General features: G+C 48.0%; 1 protein-coding gene across 1 annotated transcript in view; it reads left to right on the forward strand.

Annotated features, from left to right (window-relative positions):
- Positions 1 to 3,741: 3,741 nt before the first annotated feature.
- Positions 3,742 to 19,851, forward strand: part of LOC137361514 (membrane-associated phosphatidylinositol transfer protein 2-like) — an 82,439-nt gene continuing 66,329 nt past the window's right edge. The window contains exons 1-5 of the mRNA XM_068026341.1: positions 3,742 to 3,840; positions 13,659 to 13,864; positions 16,614 to 16,789; positions 17,687 to 17,857; positions 18,550 to 18,720. Of these exons, the coding sequence (XP_067882442.1) occupies positions 3,838 to 3,840; positions 13,659 to 13,864; positions 16,614 to 16,789; positions 17,687 to 17,857; positions 18,550 to 18,720 (727 nt within the window). The 5' untranslated portion in view covers positions 3,742 to 3,837. The remainder of the gene's footprint in view (positions 3,841 to 13,658; positions 13,865 to 16,613; positions 16,790 to 17,686; positions 17,858 to 18,549; positions 18,721 to 19,851) is intronic.

Consider the following 19,851-nt stretch of genomic DNA (forward strand, 5'->3'; position numbering starts at 1 on the left):
TGAGGGAGTGCTGCACTGTCGGAGGGTCAGTACTGAGGGAGTGCCGCACTGTCAGAGGGTCAGTACTGAGGGAGTGCCGCACTGTCGGAGGGTCAGTACTGAGGGAGTGGCGCACTGTCAGAGGGTCAGTACTGAGGGAGTGCCGCACTGTTGGAGGGTCAGTGCTGAGGGAGTGCCGCACTGTCGGAGGGTTAGTGCTGAGGGAGTGCTGCACTGTCGGAGGGTCAGTATTGAGGGAGTACTGCACTGTTGGAGGGTCAGTACTGAGAGAGTGCTGCACTGTCGGAGTGTCAGTACTGAGGGAGTGCTACACTGTCAGAGGTTCAGTACTGAGGGAGTGCTGCACTGTCGGAGGGTCAGTACTGAAGGAGTGCTGCACTGTCAGAGGGTCAGTACTGAGGGAGTGCCGCACTGTCGGAGGGTCAGTACTGATGGAGTGTTGCACTGTCGGAGGGTCAGTACTGAGGGAGTGCTGCACTGTCGGAGGGTCAGTACTGAGGGAGTGCTGCACTGTCAGAGGGTCAGTACAGAGGGAGTGCCGCACTGTCGGAGGGTCAGGACTGAGGGAGTGTTGCACTGTCGGAGGGTCAGTACTGAGGGAGTGCCGCACTGTCGGAGGGTCAGTACTGAGGGAGTGGCGCGCTGTCAGAGGGTCAGTACTGAGGGAGTGCCGCACTGTTGGAGGGTCAGTACTGAGGGAGTGCTGCACTGTCAGAGGGTCAGTACTGAGGGAGTGCCGCACTGTCGGAGGGTCAGTAATGAGGGAGTGCCGCACTGTCGGAGGGTCAGTGCTGAGGGAGTGCTGCACTGTCGGAGGGTCAGTACTGAGTGAGTGCTGCACTGTCAGAGGCTCAGTACTGAGGGAGTGCTGCACTGTCGGAGGGTCAGTACTGAGGGAGTGCTGCACTGTCGGAGGGTCAGTATTGAGGGAGTACTGCACTGTTGGAGGGTCAGTACTGAGAGAGTGCTGCACTGTCGGAGTGTCAGTACTGAGGGAGTGCTACACTGTCGGAGGGTCAGTACTGAGGGAGTGCTGCACTGTCGGAGGGTCAGTACTGAGGGAGTGCTGCACTGTCGGAGTGTCAATATTGAGGGAGTGCTGCATTGTCGGAGGGTCAGTACTGAGGGAGTGCTGCACTGTCGGAGGGTCAGTACTGAGGGAGTGCTGCACTGTCGGAGTGTCAGTATTGAGGGAGTGCTGCATTGCCGGAAGGTCAGTACTGAGGGAGTGCTGCATTGTCAGAGGGTCAGGACTGAGGGAGTGCTGCACTGTCGGAGGGTCAGTCCTGAGGGAGTGCTGCACTGTTGCAGGGTCGGTACTGAGGGAGTGCTGCACTGTCGGAGTGTCAGTACTGAGGGAGTGCTACACTGTCGGAGGGTCAGTACTGAGGGAGTGCTGCACTGTCGGAGGGTCAGTACTGAGGGAGTGCTGCACTGTCAGAGTGTCAGTATTGAGGGAGTGCTGCATTGTCGGAGGGTCAGTACTGAGAGAGTGCTGCACTGTCGGAGGGTCAGTATTGAGGGAGTGCTGCACTGTCGGAGGGTCAGTACTGAGGGAGTGCTGCACTGTCGGAGGGTCAGTACTGAGGGAGTGCTGCACTGTCAGAGGGTCAGTACAGAGGGAGTGCTGCACTGTCTGAGTGTCAGTACAGAGGGAGTGCCGCACTGTCAGAGGGTCAGTACAGAGGGAGTGCTGCACTGTCGGAGGGTCAGTACTGAGGGAGTGCTGCACTGTCGGAGGGTCAGTACTGAGGGAGTGCTGCACTGTCAGAGGATCAGTACAGAGGGAGTGCTGCACTGTCTGAGTGTCAGTACAGAGGGAGTGCCGCACTGTCAGAGGGTCAGTACAGAGGGAGTGCTGCACTGTCGGAGGGTCAGTACAGAGGGAGTTCCGCACTGTCAGAGGGTCAGTACAGAGGGAGTGCTGCATTGTCGGAAGGTCTGTACTGAGGGAGTGCTGCACTGTCGGAGGGTCAGTACAGAGGGAGTGCCGCACTGTCAGAGTGTCAGTACTGAGGGAGTGCTGCACTGTCAGAGGGTCAGTACAGAGGGTGTGCCGCACTGTCAGAGGTTCAGTACAGAGGGAGTGCCTCACTGTCGGAGGGTCAGTACTGAGGGAGTGCCGCACTGTCGGAGGGTCAGTACTGAGGGAGTGTTGCACTGTCGGAGGGTCAGTACTGAGGGAGTGCTGCACTGTCGGAGGGTCAGTACTGAGGGAGTGCCGCACTGTCAGAGGGTCAGTACTGAGGGAGTGCCGCACTGTTGGAGGGTCAGTACTGAGGGAGTGCCGCACTGTCGGAAGGTCAGTACTGAGGGAGTGCCGCACTGTCGGAGGGTCAGTGCGGAGGGAGTGCTGCACTGTCGGAGGGTCAGTACTGAGTGAGTACTGCACTGTCAGAGGGTCAGTAATGAGGGAGTGCTGCACTGTCGGAGGGTCAGTACTGAGGGAGTGCTGCACTGTCGGAGGGTGAGTATTGAGGGAGTACTGCACTGTTGGAGGGTCAGTACTGAGGGAGTGCTGCACTGTCGGAGGGTCAGTACTGAGGGAGTGCTGCACTGTCGGAGGGTCAGTACTGAGGGAGTGCTGCACTGTCGGAGTGTCAGTATTGAGGGAGTGCTGCATTGTCGGAGGGTCAGTACTGAGGGAGTGCTGCACTGTCGGAGGGTCAGTACTGAGTGAGTGCTGTATTGTCAGAGGGTCAGTACTGAGGGAGTGCTGCACTGTTGGAGGGACAGTACTGAGGGAGTGCTGCATTGTCGGAGGGTCAGTACTGAGGGAGTGCTGCACTGTCGGAAGGTCAGTACTGAGGGAGTGCTACACTGTCAGAGGGTCAGTGCTGAGGGAGTGCTGCACTGTCGGAGGGTCAGTACTGAGGGAGTGCTGCACTGTCGGAGTGTCAGTATTGAGGGAGTGCTGCATTGTCGGAGGGTCAGTACTGAGGGAGTGCTGCACTGTCGGAGGGTCACTGCTGAGGGAGTGCTGCACTGTCGGAGGGTCAGTACTGAGGGAGTGCTGCACTGTTGGAGGGTCAGTACTGAGGGAGTGGCGCACTGTCAGAGGGTCAGTACTGAGGGAGTGCCGCACTGTTGGAGGGTCAGTACTGAGGGAGTGGCGCACTGTCAGAGGGTCAGTACTGAGGGAGTGCCGCACTGTTGGAGGGTCAGTGCTGAGGGAGTGCTGCACTGTCGGAGGGTCAGTACTGAGTGAGTGCTGCACTGTCAGAGGGTCAGTGCTGAGGGAGTGCTACACTGTCGGAGGGTCAGTATTGAGGGAGTACTGCACTGTTGGAGGGTCAGTACTGAGAGAGTGCTGCACTGTCGGAGTGTCAGTACTGAGGGAGTGCTACACTGTCAGAGGGTCAGTACTGAGGGAGTGCTGCACTGTCGGAGGGTCAGTACTGAGGGAGTGCTGCACTGTCGGAGTGTCAGTATTGAGGGAGTGCTGCATTGTCGGAGGGTCAGTACTGAGGGAGTGCTGCACTGTCGGAGGGTCACTACTGAGGGAGTGCTGCACTGTCGGAGGGTCAGTACTGAGGGAGTGCTGCACTGTTGCAGGGTCAGTACTGAGGGAGTGCTGCACTGTCGGAGTGTCAGTACTGAGAGAGTGCTGCACTGTCGGAGGGTCAGTACTGAGGGAGTGCTGCACTGAGCTGGAATGGGGTCCAGGTGAATGGAGATGGTTTGGAGTTGGCTTTTGGTGATTTGATGGACTGGTTTTCTCTCGGTTCTGCTCTCCAGGTCTGCATCATTGGAGACTGTGTGGGAGGAATCCTGGGATTTGATGCACTCTGTAACATCCCAGCAGTCGGGAGCGCATCTAGCAGCAGGCGAGGGAGTATGGTAAGATGCACACACTGACACACACACACACGCTCACACTGACACACACACACACACACACGCTCACAGACACTCGCACGCTGACACACACTGACACACACTCATACTGAGACACACACACACTGACACACACACGCTCACAGACACTCGCACACTGACACACACTCACACACACACACACACACACTGAAAGACACACGCTCACAGACACTCGCACACTCACAGTGACGCACACTCACACTGAAGCACGCGCACTGACACGCTCACACTGACAAACTCACACACACACGCACGCACACACTCACACTGACACACACACTCACACTGACACACACACACAGAATGAGATACACACGTACAGAATCAGATACACACCTACAGAATGAGATACACACGTACAGAAGGAGAGGCACACATACAGAATGAGATACACACATACAGAATGAGATACACACGGACAGAATGAGATACACATACAGAATGAGATACACACATACAGAATGAGATACACACGGACAGAATGAGATACACATACAGAATGAGATACACATACAGAATGAGATGCACATGTACAGAATGAGATGCACATGTACAGAATGAGATACACACGTACAGAATGAGATGCACATGTACAGAATGAGATACACATACAGAATGAGATACACATACAGAATGAGATACACACATACAGAATGAGATGCACACATACAGAATGAGATGCACACATACAGAATGAGATGCACATGTACAGAATGAGATGCACATGTACAGAATGAGATACACATACAGAATGAGATACACACGGACAGAATGAGATACACATACAGAATGAGATACACACATACAGAATGAGATACACACGGACAGAATGAGATACACATACAGAATGAGATACACATACAGAATGAGATGCACATGTACAGAATGAGATGCACATGTACAGAATGAGATACACATACAGAATGAGATACACACATACAGAATGAGATACACACGGACAGAATGAGATTCATACGTACAGAATGAGATACACATACAGAATGAGATACACACATACAGAATGAGATACACACGTACATAATGAGATACACATACAGAATGAGATACACACGGACAGAATGAGATACACATACAGAATGAGATACACACGGACAGAATGAGATTCATACGTACAGAATGAGATACACATACAGAATGAGATACACACATACAGAATGAGATACACACGTACATAATGAGATACACATACAGAATGAGATACACACGTACAGAATGAGATACACATACAGAATGAGATACACACATACAGAATGAGATACACACGTACAGAATGAGATACACATACAGAATGAGATACACACATACAGAATGAGATACACACGTACATAATGAGATACACATACAGAATGAGATACACACGTACAGAATGAGATACACATACAGAATGAGATACACACATACAGAATGAGATGCACAGGTACTGAATGAGATACACACGTACAGAATGAGATTCATACGTACAGAATGAGATACACACGTACAGAATGAGATTCATACGTACAGAATGAGATACACACGTACAGAATGAGATACACATACAGAATGAGATACACACGGACAGAATGAGATTCATACGTACAGAATGAGATACACACGTACAGAATGAGATACACACGTACAGAATGAGATACACATACAGAATGAGATACACACATACAGAATGAGATACACACGTACAGAATGAGATACACATACAGAATGAGATACACACGTACAGAATGAGATACACATACAGAATGAGATACACACGTACAGAATGAGATACACAGGTACTGAATGAGATTCATACGTACAGAATGAGATACACATACAGAATGAGATACACACGTACAGAATGAGATACACACGTACAGAATGAGATACACATACAGAATGAGATACACACGTACAGAATGAGATACACATACAGAATGAGATACACATACAGAATGAGATGCACATGTACAGAATGAGATACACATACAGAATGAGATACACACGGACAGAATGAGATACACAGGTACTGAATGAGATTCATACGTACAGAATGAGATACACATACAGAATGAGATACACACGTACAGAATGAGATACACACGTACAGAATGAGATACACATACAGAATGAGATACACACGTACAGAATGAGATACACATACAGAATGAGATACACACATACAGAATGAGATGCACATGTACAGAATGAGATACACATACAGAATGAGATACACACGGACAGAATGAGATTCATACGTACAGAATGAGATACACATACAGAATGAGATACACACGTACAGAATGAGATACACACGTACAGAATGAGATACACATACAGAATGAGATACACACATACAGAATGAGATACACAGGTACTGAATGAGATTCATACGTACAGAATGAGATACACATACAGAATGAGATACACACGTACAGAATGAGATACACACGTACAGAATGAGATACACATACAGAATGAGATACACACGTACAGAATGAGATACACATACAGAATGAGATACACACATACAGAATGAGATGCACATGTACAGAATGAGATACACATACAGAATGAGATACACACGGACAGAATGAGATTCATACGTACAGAATGAGATACACATACAGAATGAGATACACATACAGAATGAGATACACACATACAGAATGAGATACACACGTACAGAATGAGATACACATACAGAATGAGATACACACGTACAGAATGAGATACACATACAGAATGAGATACACACGGACAGAATGAGATTCATACGTACAGAATGAGATACACATACAGAATGAGATACACATACAGAATGAGATACACACGTACAGAATGAGATACACATACAGAATGAGATACACACGGACAGAATGAGATTCATACGTACAGAATGAGATACACATACAGAATGAGATACACACGTACAGAATGAGATACACACGTACAGAATGAGATACACATACAGAATGAGATACACACATACAGAATGAGATGCACATGTACAGAATGAGATACACATACAGAATGAGATACACACGGACAGAATGAGATTCATACGTACAGAATGAGATACACATACAGAATGAGATACACATACAGAATGAGATACACACATACAGAATGAGATACACACGTACAGAATGAGATACACATACAGAATGAGATACACATACAGAATGAGATACACACGTACAGAATGAGATACACATACAGAATGAGATACACACATACAGAATGAGATACACAGGTACTGAATGAGATACACACGTACAGAATGAGATACACACGTACAGAATGAGATACACAGGTACTGAATGAGATACACACATACAGAATGAGATACACATACAGAATGAGATACACACATACAGAATGAGATACACACGTACAGAATGAGATACACACATACAGAATGAGATACACAGGTACAGAATGAGATACACAGGTACTGAATGAGATGCACACGTACAGAATGAGATACACATACAGAATGAGATACACACACACAGAATGAGATACACATACAGAATGAGATACACATACAGAATGAGATACACACGTACAGAATGAGATACACACGTACAGAATGAGATACACATACAGAATGAGATACACATACAGAATGAGATACACACACACAGAATGAGATACACACGTACAGAATGAGATACACACGTACAGAATGAGATACACACATACAGAATGAGATACACACGTACAGAATGAGATTCATGCGTACAGAATGAGATACACATACAGAATGAGATACACACGTACAGAATGAGATACACACGTACAGAATGAGATACACATACAGAATGAGATACACACATACAGAATGAGATACACACGTACAGAATGAGATGCACACGGACAGAATGAGATACACATACAGAATGAGATTCATGCGTACAGAATGAGATACACATACAGAATGAGATACACACGTACAGAATGAGATACACACGTACAGAATGAGATACACATACAGAATGAGATACACACATACAGAATGAGATACACACGTACAGAATGAGATGCACACGGACAGAATGAGATACACATACAGAATGAGATACACATACAGAATGAGATACACACGTACAGAATGAGATACACACGTACAGAATGAGATACACATACAGAATGAGATGCACACGTACAGACACGCTCACAGACACTCGCACGCTGACACACACTGACACACACTCATACTGAGACACACACACACTGACACACACACGCTCACAGACACTCGCACACTGACACACACTCACACACACACACACACACACTGAAAGACACACGCTCACAGACACTCGCACACTCACAGTGACGCACACTCACACTGAAGCACACGCACTGACACGCTCACACTGACAAACTCACACACACACGCACGCACACACTCACACTGACACACACACTCACACTGACACACACACACAGAATGAGATACACACGTACAGAATCAGATACACACCTACAGAATGAGATACACACGTACAGAAGGAGAGGCACACATACAGAATGAGATGCACACATACAGAATGAGATGCACATGTACAGAATGAGATACACATACAGAATGAGATACACACGGACAGAATGAGATTCATACGTACAGAATGAGATACACATACAGAATGAGATACACACATACAGAATGAGATACACACATACAGAATGAGATACACATACAGAATGAGATACACATACAGAATGAGATACACATGTACAGAATGAGATACACATACAGAATGAGATACACACATACAGAATGAGATACACATACAGAATGAGATACACATACAGAATGAGATACACACATACAGAATGAGATACACATACAGAATGAGATACACACGTACAGAATGAGATACACATACAGAATGAGATACACACATACAGAATGAGATACACAGGTACTGAATGAGATACACACGTACAGAATGAGATACACATACAGAATGAGATACACACATACAGAATGAGATACACAGGTACTGAATGAGATACACACATACAGAATGAGATACACATACAGAATGAGATACACACATACAGAATGAGATACACACGTACAGAATGAGATACACACATACAGAATGAGATACACAGGTACAGAATGAGATACACAGGTACTGAATGAGATGCACACGTACAGAATGAGATACACATACAGAATGAGATACACACACACAGAATGAGATACACATACAGAATGAGATACACATACAGAATGAGATACACACGTACAGAATGAGATACACATACAGAATGAGATACACATACAGAATGAGATACACACACACAGAATGAGATACACACGTACAGAATGAGATACACATACAGAATGAGATACACACATACAGAATGAGATACACACGTACAGAATGAGATTCATGCGTACAGAATGAGATATACATACAGAATGAGATACACACGTACAGAATGAGATACACACGTACAGAATGAGATACACATACAGAATGAGATACACACATACAGAATGAGATACACACGTACAGAATGAGATGCACACGGACAGAATGAGATACACATACAGAATGAGATTCATGCGTACAGAATGAGATACACATACAGAATGAGATACACACGTACAGAATGAGATACACACGTACAGAATGAGATACACATACAGAATGAGATACACACATACAGAATGAGATACACACGTACAGAATGAGATACACACATACAGAATGAGATACACATACAGAATGAGATACACACATACAGAATGAGATACACACGTACAGAATGAGATGCACACGGACAGAATGAGATACACATACAGAATGAGATACACATACAGAATGAGATACACACGTACAGAATGAGATACACACGTACAGAATGAGATACACATACAGAATGAGATGCACACGTACAGAATGAGATACACACGTACAGAATGAGATACACATACAGAATGAGATACACACATACAGAATGAGATACACACGTACAGAATGAGATGCACACGGACAGAATGAGATACACATACAGAATGAGATTCATGCGTACAGAATGAGATACACATACAGAATGAGATACACACGTACAGAATGAGATACACACGTACAGAATGAGATACACATACAGAATGAGATACACACATACAGAATGAGATACACACGTACAGAATGAGATGCACACGGACAGAATGAGATACACATACAGAATGAGATACACATACAGAATGAGATACACACGTACAGAATGAGATACACACGTACAGAATGAGATACACATACAGAATGAGATGCACACGTACAGACACGCTCACAGACACTCGCACGCTGACACACACTGACACACACTCATACTGAGACACACACACACTGACACACACACGCTCACAGACACTCGCACACTGACACACACTCACACACACACACACACACACTGAAAGACACACGCTCACAGACACTCGCACACTCACAGTGACGCACACTCACACTGAAGCACACGCACTGACACGCTCACACTGACAAACTCACACACACACGCACGCACACACTCACACTGACACACACACTCACACTGACACACACACACAGAATGAGATACACACGTACAGAATCAGATACACACCTACAGAATGAGATACACACGTACAGAAGGAGAGGCACACATACAGAATGAGATGCACACATACAGAATGAGATGCACATGTACAGAATGAGATACACATACAGAATGAGATACACACGGACAGAATGAGATTCATACGTACAGAATGAGATACACATACAGAATGAGATACACATACAGAATGAGATACACACATACAGAATGAGATACACATACAGAATGAGATACACATACAGAATGAGATACACACGTACAGAATGAGATACACATACAGAATGAGATACACACATACAGAATGAGATACACATACAGAATGAGATACACATACAGAATGAGATACACACATACAGAATGAGATACACATACAGAATGAGATACACATACAGAATGAGATACACACGTACAGAATGAGATACACATACAGAATGAGATACACACATACAGAATGAGATACACAGGTACTGAATGAGATACACACGTACAGAATGAGATACACATACAGAATGAGATACACACATACAGAATGAGATACACAGGTACTGAATGAGATACACACATACAGAATGAGATACACATACAGAATGAGATACACACATACAGAATGAGATACACACGTACAGAATGAGATACACACATACAGAATGAGATACACAGGTACAGAATGAGATACACAGGTACTGAATGAGATGCACACGTACAGAATGAGATACACATACAGAATGAGATACACACACACAGAATGAGATACACATACAGAATGAGATACACACGTACAGAATGAGATACACATACAGAATGAGATACACATACAGAATGAGATACACACACACAGAATGAGATACACACGTACAGAATGAGAAACACATACAGAATGAGATACACACATACAGAATGAGATACACACGTACAGAATGAGATTCATGCGTACAGAATGAGATATACATACAGAATGAGATACACACGTACAGAATGAGATACACACGTACAGAATGAGATACACATACAGAATGAGATACACACATACAGAATGAGATACACACATACAGAATGAGATACACACGTACAGAATGAGATGCACACGGACAGAATGAGATACACATACAGAATGAGATTCATGCGTACAGAATGAGATACACATACAGAATGAGATACACACGTACAGAATGAGATACACACGTACAGAATGAGATACACATACAGAATGAGATACACACATACAGAATGAGATACACACGTACAGAATGAGATGCACACGGACAGAATGAGATACACATACAGAATGAGATACACATACAGAATGAGATACACATACAGAATGAGATACACACGTACAGAATGAGATACACACGTACAGAATGAGATACACATACAGAATGAGATGCACACGTACAGAATGAGATGCACACGTACAGAATGAGATACACACGTACAGAATGAGATGCACACGTACAGAATGAGATACACACGTACAGAATGAGATACACACGTACAGAATGAGATACACACGTACAGAATGACATACACACATACAGAATGAGATACACATACAGAATGAGATACACACACACAGAATGAGATACACATACAGAATGAGATACACACGTACAGAATGAGATACACATACAGAATGAGATACACACGTACAGAATGACATACACATACAGAATGAGATACACACACACAGAATGAGATACACATACAGAATGAGATACACACGTACAGAATGAGATACACATACAGAATGAGATACACACACACAGAATGAGATACACACATACAGAATGAAATACACACGTACAGAATGAGATACACATACAGAATGAGATACACACATACAGAATGAGATACACACATACAGAATGAGATACACATACAGAATGAGATACACACATACAGAATGAGATACACACGTACAGAATGAGATACACACGTACAGAATGAGATACACATACAGAATGAGATACACACATACAGAATGAGATACACACGTACAGAATGAGATACACATACAGAATGAGATGCACACATACAGAATGAGATGCACATGTACAGAATGCCTTTTTACTCTGAATTCATTCTCTTTCTCATTCACTCCGTCTCCATCCCTCCGCTTCTGCCTTCCTCCACACTGCCTCCCTCCGTCCACTCTGTCTCCCTCCCTTCTATGTCTTCCTCCCTTCTGTCTGTCTCTTTCTCTTTCTCTCTCTCCCTCTCTGTCTTGCTGTCTCTCTCTCTCAATGTCTCTCTCTCTCTCCCCCCTTTTTGTCTCTCCACCACCCTCTCTATTTCTCTGTCTCTCTCTCTCTATCTATCTCTGTCTGTCTCAATGTCTGTCTGTCTCTCTCTCTCTATCTCTGTCTCTCTCTCCCTCTCTGTGTCTCTCCCTCTCTCTCTACCTCTCTGTCTCTCTCTCTCTCTCTCTCTCTTTCGCTCTGTCTCTCTCTCTCTGTCTCTGTCTCTGTCTTTCTCTCTCTGTCAAATTTTCTCTGTCTTTCTCTCTCTCTGTCTCTCTCTGTCTGTCTGTCTCTCTCACTCACCGCCCCCCACCCCCCGTCTCTCTCTCCCCCTCTCTCTTTCTCTCTCTCTCTGTCCAATTTTCTCTCTCTGTCTCTCTCTCTCTGACTCTCTTTCTTTTCCCCCACTCTCTCTCCAATTTTCTCTGTCTTTCTCTCTCTCTCTGTCTCTCTCTGTCTGTCTGTCTCTCTGTCTCTCTCTCTCTCCCCCTCTCTCACTCTGTCTCTCTTTCCCCTTCTCTCTGTCTCTCTCTCTCTGTCCAATTTTCTCTGTCTGTCTCTCTTTCTTTTCCCCCACTCTCTCTCCCCTCCTCTCTCTCTGCACCTCTATCTCTCTCTCTCTGTCTCTGTCTCACTCCCCCCAATCTATCTCTGTCTGTCTCTCTCCCCCTCTCTCTCTATCTCTGTGTCTCTCTCTGTCTCACTCCCCCCTCTCTATCTCTGTCTCTCTCTCTGTCTCACTCCCCCTCCCTTCTATCTCTGTGTCTGTGTCTCTCTCTGTCTCTCTCCCCCTCTCTCTCTCTGTGTCTCTCTCCCCTCTCGCTCTCTCTCTCTCTCTGTCTCACTGCCCCCCCCCCCCTTCTCTCTCTGTCTCTCTCCCACTCTCTCTATCGCTCTATCTCTGTCTCTCTCCGCTGTCAGAGCACTGAGAGACTCTCTCCAGAAATCCTGATAGACACAGACCAACTGAACACGTCAAACCTGGAGGGGACCCGTCAGCTGAGCAAGAGTCACAATGAGCTGTCAATGGCGGCATCAGCCGAGAGTGAGAGGAGAGGTCCCAGAAAACACAGCAATTCCTCAGCGTCAGACATTGACACTGTCAGGCAGCAAACATTCCTGTCCACGTAAGTATGAACTTCAAATCAGCCAGGGTTCCTGCTCCTGATCACTGTCCAGTGACCCCTGGGTTAGAGAGAGAGAGAGGGAAATCAGCCAGGGTTCCTTCTGATCACTGTCCAGTGACCCCTGGGTTAGAGGGAGAGGGGAAATCAGCCCGGGTTCCTGTTCCTGATCACTGTCCAGTGACCCCTGGGTTAGAGAGAGAGAGAGGGAAATCAGCCAGGGTTCCTTCTCCTGATCACTGTCCAGTGACCCCTGGGTTAGAGAGAGAGAGAGGGAAATCAGCCAGGGTTCCTGCTCCTGATCACTGTCCAGTGACCCCTGGGTTAGAGAGAGGGGGGAAATCAGCCAGGGTTCCTTCTCCTGATCACTGTCCAGTGACCCCTGGGTTAGAGAGAGAGGGGAAATCAGCCCGGGCTCCTGCTCTTGATCACTGTCCAGTGACCCCTGGGTTAGAGAGAGAGAGGGGAAATCAGCCAGGGTTCCTGTTCCTGATCACTGTCCAGTGACCCCTGGGTTAGAGAGAGAGAGGGGGGAAATCAGCCAGGGTTCCTGCTCCTGATCACTGTCCAGTGACCCCTGGGTTAGAGAGAGAGGGGGAAATCAGCCAGGGTTCCTGCTCCTGATCACTGTCCAGTGACCCCTGGGTTAGAGAGAGGGGGGAAATCAGCCAGGGTTCCTGCTCCTGATCACTGTCCAGTGACCCCTGGGTTAGAGAGAGGGGGGAAATCAGCCAGGGCTCCTGCTCCTGATCACTGTCCAGTGACCCCTGGGTTAGAGAGAGAGAGGGGAAATCAGCCAGGGTTCCTGTTCCTGATCACTGTCCAGTGACCCCTGGGTTAGAGAGAGAGAGGGGGGAAATCAGCCAGGTTTCCTGCTCCTGATCACTGTCCAGTGACCACTGGGTTAGAGAGAGAGGGGGAAATCAGCCAGGGTTCCTGCTCCTGATCACTGTCCAGTGACCCCTGGGTTAGAGAGAGGGGGGAAATCAGCCAGGGTTCCTGCTCCTGATCACTGTCCAGTGACCCCTGGGTTAGAGAGAGGGGGGAAATCAGCCAGGGTTCCTGCTCCTGATCACTGTCCAGTGACCCCTGGGTTAGAGAGAGAGGGAAATCAGCCAGGGTTCCTGCTCCTGATCACTGTCCAGTGACCCCTGGGTTAGAGAGAATGAGGGAAATCAGCCAGGGTTCCTGCTCCTGATCACTGTCCAGTGACCCCTGGGTTAGAGAGAGAGAGGGGAAGTCAGCCAGGGTTCCTGCTCCTGATCACTGTCCAGTGACCCCTGGTTTAGAGAGAGGGGGGAAATCAGCCAGGGTTCCTGCTCCTGATCACTGTCCAGTGACCCCTGGGTTAGAGAGAGAGAGTGGAAAATCAGCCAGGATTCCTGCTCCTGATCACTGTCCAGTGATCCCTGGGTTAGAGAGAGAGGGAAATCAGCCAGGGTTCCTGCTCCTGATCAGTGTCCAGTGACCCCTGGGTTAGAGAGAGAGGGAAATCAGCCAGGATTCCTGCTCCTGATCACTGTCCAGTGACCCCTGGGTTAGAGAGAGAGGGAAATCAGCCAGGGTTCCTGCTCCTGATCACTGTCCAGTGATCCCTGGGTTAGAGAGAGAGGGGGAAATCAGCCAGGGTTCCTGCTCCTGATCACTGTCCAGTGATCCCTGGGTTAGAGAGAGTGGGAAATCAGCCAGGGTTCCTGCTCCTGATCACTGTCCAGTGACCCTGGGTTCGAGAGAGGGAGAGGGAAATCAGCCAGGGTTCCTTCTCCTGATCACTGTCCAGTGACTCCTGGTTTAGTGAGAGGGGGGAAATCAGCCAGGGTTCCTGCTCCTGATCACTGTCCAGTGACCCCTGGTTTAGTGAGAGGGGGGAAATCAGCCAGGGTTCCTGCTCCTGATCACTGTCCAGTGAACCCTGGTTTAGAGAGAGTGGGGAAATCAGCCAGGGTTCCTGCTCCTGATCACTGTCCAGTGACCCCTGGGTTAAAGAGAGAGGGGAAATCAGCCAGGGTTCCTGCTCCTGATCACCGTCTAGTGACCCCTGGGTTAGAGAGAGAGGGGAAATCAGCCAGGGTTCCTGCTCCTGATCACTGTCCAGTGACCCCGGGGTTAGAGAGAGAGGGGAAATCACCCAGGGTTCCTGCTCCTGATCACTGTTCAGTGACCCCTGGTTTAGAGAGAGGGGGGAAATCACCCAGGGTTCCTGCTCCTGATCACCGTCTAGTGACCCCTGGGTTAGAGAGAGAGGGGAAATCAGCCAGGGTTCCTGCTCCTGATCTCCGTCTAGTGACTCCTGGGTTAGAGAGAGAGGGGAAATCACCCAGGGTTCCTGCTCCTGATCACTGTTCAGTGACCCTGGGTTAGAGAGAGAGGGGGAACTCAACCAGGGTTCCTGCTCCTGATCACTGTCCAGTGACCCCTGGTTTAGAGAGAGGGGGGAAATCAGTCAGGGTTCCTGCTCCTGATCACTGTCCAGTGACCCCTGGGTTAGAGAGAGAGGGGAAATCACCCAGGGTTCCTGCTCCTGATCACTGTTCAGTGACCCTGGGTTAGAGAGAGAGGGGGAACTCAACCAGGGTTCCTGCTCCTGATCACTGTCCAGTGACCCCTGGGTTAGAGAGAGAGGGGAAATCAGCCAGGGTTCCTGCTCCTGATCACTCCTGATCCAGTGACCCCTGGGTTCCCAGAGGGTCTGAGCATGATGACCCCACCTAGAGTGTACATTTTTCTAATATTATGGTCTGTCTCCAATCAGATTACACGCCAATGTCCTGAAAGGAGACTGTGACCTTCGTAGGACCAGCAGCTCCTCGATGATTAACTTTGAAGGTTCTGAGAGGCTGGACTTTGAAGTTTCGGATCTATTCCTGTTCGGCTGTCCTTTGGGATTAATCCTGGCTCTGCGCAAGACCATCAGCCCTGGGCTGGACTGTAAGGAGCTTTGTGTTTCTCCTACCCGCTTTCCTGCACATTAATGTGGAGAGACTGAGGAAGCTGGGATTGTTCTCCTTAGAGCAGAGAAGGTTAAGAGGTGATTTAATCGGGATGTTCAGAATGACGAGGGGGTTTCGATGGAGTAAATCAGGAGAAACTGTTTCCAGTGACAGGAGGGTCGGTAACCCGAGGGACACAGATTTAAGATAATGGGTAAAAGAAGCAGAGGGGGGAGATGAGGGGAAATGTTTTTTAACACAGTGAGTTGTTGTGATCTGGAACACACTAGTTGGGCCTCAACTGGAGTATTGTGTCCAGTTCTTTAGGAAGGATGTGAAGGCGTTAGAGAGGGTGCGGAAAAGATTCACGATAATGGTTCCAGGGATGAGGGACTTCAGTTACGTGGATAGATTGGGGAGTGGGACTAGTTGAGTTGCAAGTCCAGCCAGCCAGTAGGGCCACAATGGGCAAAATGGCCCTTTCTGTTCACCCTCAATTCCTTGCTTTTGCCTCTGCTTATAAAACCCATATGCCTTAATAATCACTTTCTCAACCTGGCCTGTCGCCTTTCCCCTCCCTTGCTGTTCATGGTGTGTTTGATGGCGGTAATGTGATTGGGCTCGTAATCCACAGGCCCTGGCGAATGCTGGGGAGACGTGAGTTCAAACCCCACTGCCCCAACTACAGAAATTTAAACTCAGTTCATTAATAAATCTGGCATAGAACATTAATCTCGGTAACGGTGATCGTGAAAGTGCTGGATGGCTGTAAAAACCATTCTGGTTCACGCATGTCCTTCAGGGGAAGGAAATCTGCCGTCCTGACTGGGCCTGGCCGACATGTGACTCCAGACCCATAGCAATGAGGTTAACTGTTTCTCTCGTCTCCTTGTAGTATCGCGGTTGCGGCCAGCCTGCCAACAGATCTACAACCTTTTCCACCCTGCTGATCCCTCCGCCATCCGCCTGGAGCCCCTGCTCGCCATGGACTTTCACCTAATCCCACCCTTCATCATCCCGCGTTACCAGAAGTTTCCGCTGGGAGACGGGAACTCCTCGCTCCTGGGTAAGCTGTGTGCTGGGATTTCTAATCCGTGCATGAGGACTGTGCTGGGATTTACTGTTTAATATTGGGGACTGTGCTGGGATCGACTGTTTATTAATGGAGACTGTGCTGGGATTGACTATTAATTCGTGGGGCTCTGCTGGGATTAACTGTTTATTAATGGGGATTGTGTTGGGATTGATAGTTTATTGGGGATTTGCTGCGATTGACTTCATTGATGGGGGGATGTGCTGGGATTGTCTGTTTACTAATGGTGGCTCTGCTGGGATTGACTGTTTATAAATGACGGCTCTGCTGGGATTGACTGTTTATTAATGGGGACTGTGCTGGGATTGACTGTTTATTAATGGGGTCTGTGCCGGGATTGACTGCACATTAATGGGGGCTCTGCTGGGATTGACTGTTTATAAATGACGGCTCTGCTGGGATTGACTGTTTATTAATGGGGACTGTGCTGGGATTGACTGTTTATTAATGGGGGACTGTGCCGGGATTGACTGCACATTAATGGGGGCTCTGCTGGGATTGACTGTTCATTAATTGGAACTGTGCTGGGATTCAGTCGCTGACCTGGGTACCAGCTCCTGATCATGTGCCGCTGTTAATGGGGGGGGGGGGGAGGGGTGGAGGAGATCCCTCCCCACCGCCCCCTCGCTCTGATACCCCAGCTGACCATCTATTTCTGCCTGCAGTGGACACCCTTCAGTCCTTCCCCTCCATCTTCAGTGGAGTGCCGGAGCCCACGTCAACCACTACCCTGACCCCAGCACACGGAGACATCTGGAGGAGCAGTGAGCCGAGCGTATCCACCGAGGGGTCCGCACCTCCGCCAGCAAGCCCAGTGCCTTACGACGTCGCCAAGGGTAAGGCCCTTTCCACGCCCTTAACGCACCTTCTAACTCAGGGAATGCCCCAACTCCAGGGTGACTGCTCACCTTTCTGCCGCATGGACTCATACAGCACAGGGAGGAGGCCATTCTGCCCATCATCCCCCTGCTGGATCTGTGAAAGAGTTATACAGTTAGTCCCACACTCCCCACTCTGCTCTTTCCCCCCCGCGTATCCCGGTAAATTTTTCCCCTTCGAGTATTTCTCCCATTCTCCTTTTGAAATTCCTATTGAATCTGCTTCCACCGCCCTTTCAGGCAGCGCGTTCCAGATCACAACAACTCACTGTGTGAAAAAACATTTCCCCTCATCTCCCCCCTCTGCTTCTTTTACCCATTATCTTAAATCTGTGTCCCTCTGGTTACCGACCCTCCTGTCACTGGAAACAGTTTCTCCTGATTTACTCCATCGAAACCCCCTCATCATTCTGAACGTCCCGATTAAATCACCTCTTAACCTTCTCTGCTCTAAGGAGAACAATCCCAGCTTCCTCAGTCTCTCCACATTAACTGAAATCCTTCATCCCTCACACATTCTGGTCAATCTGCTCCACACCCTCTTCAAGTCTGTGACCATCTTATCTAAACTACAGTGGCCAGTCTACAGCTGGGCCAACCAGTGTGAAAATGAAGTTTCACCATTACTGCCTTGCTTTTGTCCTCTATACACCGACAGTGTAGCACTCCCACAGTACTGACCCTCCGACAGTGCAGCCCGCCCACAGTACTGACCCTCCGACAGTGCAGCCCGCCCACAGTACTGACCCTCCGACAGTGCAGCACTCCCTCAGTACTGACCCTCCGACAGTGCAGCCCGCCCACAGTACTGACCCTCCGACAGTGCAGCACTCCCTCAGTACTGACCCGACAGTGCAGCCCTCCCACAGTACTGAACCTCCGACAGTATGCACTCCCACAGTACTGAACCTCCGACAGTATGCACTCCCTCAGGAATGACCCTCCAACAGTGCGGCACTCTCTCAGTACTGACCCTCCAACAGTGCGGCACTCCCTCGGTACTGAACCTCCGACAGTGCGGCACTCCCTCAGTACTGACCCTCCGACAGTACAGCACTTCCTCAGTACTGACCCTCCAACAGTGCAGCA

This window comes from Heterodontus francisci, unplaced genomic scaffold (assembly GCF_036365525.1).
Source record: "Heterodontus francisci isolate sHetFra1 unplaced genomic scaffold, sHetFra1.hap1 HAP1_SCAFFOLD_1214, whole genome shotgun sequence".
Classification (NCBI taxonomy): domain Eukaryota; kingdom Metazoa; phylum Chordata; class Chondrichthyes; order Heterodontiformes; family Heterodontidae; genus Heterodontus; species Heterodontus francisci.